At 36.5% G+C, this 6451-nt stretch overlaps 1 protein-coding gene across 2 annotated transcripts in view; it reads right to left on the bottom strand.

Annotated features, from left to right (window-relative positions):
* The window catches only part of COPB1 (coat protein complex I subunit beta 1), a 42682-nt gene extending 36378 nt beyond the window's left edge, over positions 1-6304 (bottom strand). Inside the window, exons 1-5 of one of the 2 annotated variants that reach the window (XM_014584720.2) lie at positions 6202-6304; positions 5672-5822; positions 3460-3689; positions 2444-2613; positions 812-926 (exon numbers count right to left, since the gene is read on the bottom strand). In XM_014584720.2, the coding sequence (XP_014440206.1) occupies positions 812-926; positions 2444-2613; positions 3460-3689; positions 5672-5762 (606 nt within the window). In that variant the 5' untranslated portion in view covers positions 5763-5822; positions 6202-6304. Of the gene's footprint in view, positions 1-811; positions 927-2443; positions 2614-3459; positions 3690-5671; positions 5823-6201 lie in introns of those variants that run through there. The other variant, XM_027768681.1, reaches the window with a different exon arrangement.
* Positions 6305-6451: the final 147 nt, after the last annotated feature.

The following is a 6451-nucleotide window of genomic DNA, read 5'->3' as shown; positions in this document are numbered from 1 at the left end:
AATTCCTTCAGGACAGGCAGATAAAAAAAAAAAAAAAAAGAATAGAGGCCAGCAGATGGTGTGGTGGTTAAGGTGCTGCATTCCAAATGGGGGATCAAGTTCCAAATTCAGTGGCGTGTGCATGTGTGTAACCAAACTCTGGACAGAAAAATGGAGAAGGGATTGTGATGTGGCCACCTCTCTTGGGGAGTGATTTCTCTTTCTCTCTCTCTCTCTCTTTCTCCAGTGAGCACACATATCCTATGGCCAAAATATACACATACACACACACACACATACATATATACACACACATACACACACACACACACACACAGATAGTATTTTAGAAAAGCGTTAAGGGGAAAAAAGTGTTTTTTTACAAATTAAGCCAAAAGCCCTAAAAAACAAACACACACACACACACACACACACACACATATACACACACAAAGCACAGTACTATAAACAAAATTAATGACTAAAAATCTAAGACTTAGAGGCCAGTAGGTAATGTAGTGATTATGGCACTAGATCCCCAAGTGGATGATGATGATTCAAATCCTGGACATGGTAGTTTGAAAATCATGCCAGGTATGTATGTGTACATGTCCAAAATCCCAGGAGGAGAATGGAAGAGAAGGGACTGCAGTGTGGGGTAGGGGATGATGGGGATTTTTTACTTTCCCTCTCACTGTCTCTCACTGGGAAGCACACACACTCCATGACAAAAACAAACAAAAAGCAACAAAAAAAAGATCTATGTAATACTTTTAACTTTTTACTTCTCATTTAAATACAGTCATAAAAGTATTTCTGAAAATGACTTTACCTGATCTGCATGAATTAGCATCATAAACGCATTCCTTTTGCAACTTGCATCCTTCTCATTCACCAGAAAATCATGTATCAATTCAGGAGCATCAGGTATAAGATGTTCAAAATTTCTTTAAATAAAATAGGTAACATCCACATTTAATAAAAGCAGAATTCAATATTTTAATAATTCTCTGGACAGTACCAAAATTAAACTTAATCAACTTTTATGATACTACCTTTTGCGGTTCAAATCAATTGGGATTAGAAGAAGAAATCACAACTCTATCCCTTCTTCTATTAAGCTATCAAATCATGTTTTCTAGTTCAACACAGAAAAAGCTAATTTATTCAGTTAACCTACTATCTATGAACTGATATGTCATTATTATTGATATATTTTATAAACTTAGACACATAATATCAATACTCATAGTGTTAAAACTTTTTCTTAATCAAGGAAAGATCCTTCAGTAACAATTCAAAGAAAACAAAATAGTCTCTTTAAATTTATAATCGTATACTGTATTTACCAACTTATTATGAAAATTTAAAAACATCTATAGTATACAGGATAAGAAATATCAGCTAACAAAAACTATCACCTATTTTCAACAATTAATTCAAAGCAAGTTTTGTTCACCTAAACCTCTGCCCTCTTCCCATATCCTTTTGAAGAAAATCCTAAGCAACTTATTCTTCTGTAAGTATCTTCTCTAAAATTAAGAACTCTATTTTTAAAACTAATCATAACTCCATTATCATACTTTAAAAATAATTCCTTAACGTTATGATATAAACTGTAGGTGTTCAAATTTCCAATTGTATTTTGAATGTCACGATTTTTGTATATGTACTACTTTAAATTCTGAAATCTGTGGTTTGTAAACATGGTAACATTCAAAAAACTCAACTATATTCTTAACCAGAATACCACTTTTCTTAATAAATAAAAATCTAATCTACCAGTAAAATAACTGGAATTATATCCAATAAACTAATGTCCTAATGTACAAAGACGTTCATAATAATTAGTCACTTCTAAGTGGACAAAAACCAGTGACACTAAAATTAAAGCACACTAGCTCATCTACTTCTTTTAGTTCTTTTTTTTTTAATTTTAAAGAATTAATTAATTTTATTTATTCATTTATTCAAAATCTTCAGCTTTTTAAAAACAGGAATTAGGTGAGGACAGTACCCCTTCTCATTAAAAAATTCCCTCTCGAAAGCTCTAAAGGTGAAAAGATAAGACCCACATCTCATGAAAAGAGAATTCTAAGACAAGATAAAAAACTTAAAGTCTTTAGGGGCTAAGCAAGAAAACAAATGAATTAAGTGTGCTAGAGTAGTACCACTGAGAATGACAGACATAGTCCTAAATTGAAAAGCATGTAACTGATTTAAAAGCAGCTACTGTCATTCAATTTCAGTAGATCACTCTAATGCAGAAACTAGGGCCCAGTGATGCCAAAAGCTTTGACTTTTCAATTTTGATAACTTAATGACATTAAGGAAAAAAATATTGTCCTTATCACACAAATCTGTAAGCAAGTAAACACTGTCTGCAAGTAAACACTTTAGAACCTCTAGTCCAAATACCTAAACAACCTGCAAAGAACTAAGCCAAAAGAGTTATCTTCATTACCTATAGATAGTATAGATGGCCAAAACAGCATTTCTCCTAACATAGCTGTGTCGATGTTCCAAACAAGCACGAATAGCTGGCATTAAAGGTTCTAGCAATTCTGCTTCTTTCAATTTGCAAAGAAAACGAAGAGTAGATCCTCGAATAAATTCATTAGGATGCTGAAGATCCTGATATAAAAATATAAAGTGTTAAATTTCACCTTTAAAAAAAAAAACACAAAAATTTAAATGCAAAACTTTCCAGTGGAAAAATCTAAGTTTAAGAAAAAGATGTAGATTATCAGATAATTCTCATCAAAATCCTGTTGATTAAAGCCATTCTTATCTATTTCATCAATAACTTACATACTATATGTATGTTATTAAAGCATACTTATAAGTCTGAAAATCAGTTTTACAATAACTCTTTATAGCTTCAATACTAATGACCACAACGTATATCATTTTTATTTTTAAGATTTATTTAATTTTATTTATTCATTCATTTATTTTAGTTTGACACAAACAGAGAGACACAAACAGAGAAAGTGAAAGTGGGAAAGCAAGCCACAAGGTCTGGGACTCAAATCGTGGTGACCATGTGGGAGTGCCCAGAGCCTTAATCACCACACCACCTGCTGGTCCCCTATATCTTTTTTTTTAAAGAGAGACTTTTTTGCTAGAGGGTGGGTATGTTTACCAGAAACACAGAAAGAGACAGGGAGACAGAAAGTGAGAAATCACTCCCAGGAGAATGGTCATGCCATAATCCCCTCTCCTCCATTCTCTTCTCTGGATCTTGGGCATGCATGTACATGAGCCCAGTATAAGTTTCAAGCTGCCGGGTCCAGGACTCGAACCACGGTTTATTATGTGGGAGTCCAGTGACATAACCATTATGCCATCTGCTGGTCACCATAACTTACATCTTATCAAAGACTTTTAATTTAAAAAATGAAAACAAAGCCCATTTCACCAATTTTACAATTATTTTAAATCAAATTAATATTCAGAAATAATTATGTTTTGGTTTACCTTTCTGTATGCATCACATACAAGGATCATTTCATGTAAAAGTCTCCCATCTGGAGTTGTTTTAGGAACAATTTCCCAAAATACCAGAAGTAATTTTTTGATGGTGTGATCCTGAAGTGGTAGTACAAAACGAATGATGGTCATCAGAAGCCCAGGAAGCTTTTCACCATTCAAAATCATAATTATTACTTTCTTCAAAGCTTCAGTTTTTGACTTCACATCTCCTTTTTCTGATTCAAGAAAGAAGAAAAAGATAAAAACACTATTAAGTCAAAAGAAAGTTCCTTAATTTTAAAAGCAATTAATGCAATAAAGCATATGTTCTTACTATACTATTGGCAAAGATAATACAAGTACAAACTCAAATGTATAACTTTACATAGGTTGTTTACCTCTAAACCTCTGGATTCTTTATTTCTGGTCCCTGACTGAGTTAACATAGAGTTCATGAATCCATAGGTATACCAGGTAACATGACCATGCACATCCCCTATAGGAAGGTGCTTTCTCACTTTCCCTATTTTTTTTTCCCCTCTATTTGGTGAACACACATATACTCTAGCAAATTTTAATAAACAAAACGAAAGAAAACATCAAAAGAAATTTAATATGGACCTAAAATCAGGAGGTATTCCACAACTACTGATTAAGAGGCAAGAATAGGTGAGTAAAATGTTGAGACTTTTTTCAAACAGCAAACTAATCTACCTTCTATAAATGCTTTCAACATTTGAAGCATAATTTTACTCTATTTAAAAATAACTCTCGAGAACCAGCAGTTAGCGTAATGGCTATGTCGCTGGACTCCAATGTAGTCGATTGTGGTTTGACTCCTGAACCTGGCGGCTTTAACTCACGCTGGGCATGTGTGCGTGCATGCCCAAGATCCCGAGAGGAGAATGGAGGAGAAGGGATTGCAGCGTGACCATCCCCCCTGGGGGGTGATTTCTCGCTTTCTGTCTCTATGCCTCTGTCTGTCTGGCGAGCGCACGCGCCCTATAGCAAAAATCTCTCCAAAAAAAAAAAAAAAAAACACTCATAACAGTGGTTATCAGTTTGTTATCTTTTTTAAAAGAATTATTTATTTGGGACCAGCAGTTAACGTAATGGCTATGTCGCTGGACTCCAATGTAGTCGATTGTGGTTTGACTCCTGAACCTGGCGGCTTTAACTCACGCTGGGCATGTGTGCGTGCATGCCCAAGATCCCGAGAGGAGAATGGAGGAGAGGGGACTGTGGCATGGCCATCTTCCCGGGGGGTGATTTCTTGCTTTCTATCTCTCTGACGAGCGCACACACCCTATAGCAAAAACCTCTCCAAAAAAAAGAATAAACAAATAAAAAAAGAATTATTTATTTAATTTTATTCATTTATTTTAATTTGACCATAGAGAGACACAGACACACACACACACAGATAAAGAGAAAGAGAGAGAGAGAGAGAGAGAGAGAGAGAGAAAGAGAGAGAGAAATGGAAACTGAGAAAGCAAGCCATCAGGTCCAGGACTTGAATTGCGGTCTGCCATATGGAAATGTCCAGCGCCTTAACCACCAGGCCACCTGCTGGTCCCCTTAAGTTATGTTTTTAGTAGTTCAATTAAACTAGTTATTATTTTGGAAAGTATGTTAAATTTTTCTCTTGACAGACTCACAAAAAGGAGAAAGCATACTCTTTTAACATCTAGAAATAGTTATTTTCTTCTTTGCAAAAAGGCTTTAAAGATGAAAAGCTTAAAACTACCATTAAAAAAAATATTTATTCCCATATTGACTTCATTAGTTTGGGTGGGAAAGCCAATGAACAAAGTTCTTTTGGTTTTATAAGCAGTGAAAGTTAAGTGCACAAAAGAATTAAGACTTCTCATACCCATTCTCATCCTGTTAACCCCAGACCCATTCTCATCCAGTTAACCCCAGAGAATTGTCAGCTATATTTAAGAATAATAAACTGCCCAAGTAATTATGTTGTTTTGAAGAATGTCTAACAATTAAACAGCTACATTCTTAACTTTACTGTGCTAAACTGAAACGGTCTATTTCAGGAAACAAACACTTCAAGTTTAAAGGTAGTAAGTTTTCATTTTTAGTAAGATAAAAGGTCCACTGAAAAGAATCTAGAAAAATATTCTCAAGACAAAAATCAAGAATTTCTAATGATAATGAAGCATGACATGCCATTTTATTATTTTCATTTTAAAATTTCAAAGTTTACCTAGATCATTCTTTAAGCTAATTTCAGATGGCGGTTCTGAATCCATTGGCACGTTGATTAACGTATAGCACACGTTCTCTGCGGCTGTCATGGTTTTTCGTTATAATCAACCCTCAACTCAAGATTTAAAGACAACAGATGCCCGAAAAATCTAGGGAAAAAAAAAGAGAGATTATTATAAGTTAAAAAAAAAACCCACAAAGCAGTAATGATAGTGTTCCTTTGTCTAAAGTTCATTCTGTTTGGCTTATAAGGCTTAAAGTTTTATAAGGTGAGGGTCAACCTATGTATTCCTCTAAAACAAAGTTCTAACAATAAAACGCTCGTTCCGGGCGTAAGGTATGCTCTCTCACGCCCTCACAACCCCACCCCGTCTCTCGCCCAGGGTCTGGGAATGCTGCACAGCACAATTAAAGACCACAGACAGTGACAGTGCCCTAGCCGCACCCCTCGTTCCGTGATTTTTAACAGGCAACACAATCGGGACCGTAGAAGCTTAGAGGCCCTGTGCACGGGTACTTTGCCCAAACCTCAACGGGCTTTATCGCGGTCACCGAACGGTGCCCAGTCGGCGTCCACGGGTCCCCTCGTCGCTGCGCTGCACCCCCACTCGCCCGACCCTCCAGTTCCTCCAGCAAAGCAGGCCGGGTCTGAAAGAATAAGGCCCGGGTCTTGGAGGGAGACCGTGGCCAGCACGAAGGCCTGGACCCGGCGTCCAGCGCGGCGCGTCCGGGTCCCGGCCCCGGCCCCGGCCCCCACCCCCACCCGCGCCCCTTCCCC

Source organism: Tupaia chinensis, unplaced genomic scaffold (assembly GCF_000334495.1).
Source record: "Tupaia chinensis unplaced genomic scaffold, TupChi_1.0 Scaffold000077_1, whole genome shotgun sequence".
Classification (NCBI taxonomy): Eukaryota; Metazoa; Chordata; class Mammalia; order Scandentia; family Tupaiidae; genus Tupaia; species Tupaia belangeri.
The sequence above is the reverse complement of the archived record's forward strand: the minus strand, read 5'-3'. Positions and strand labels throughout refer to the sequence as shown.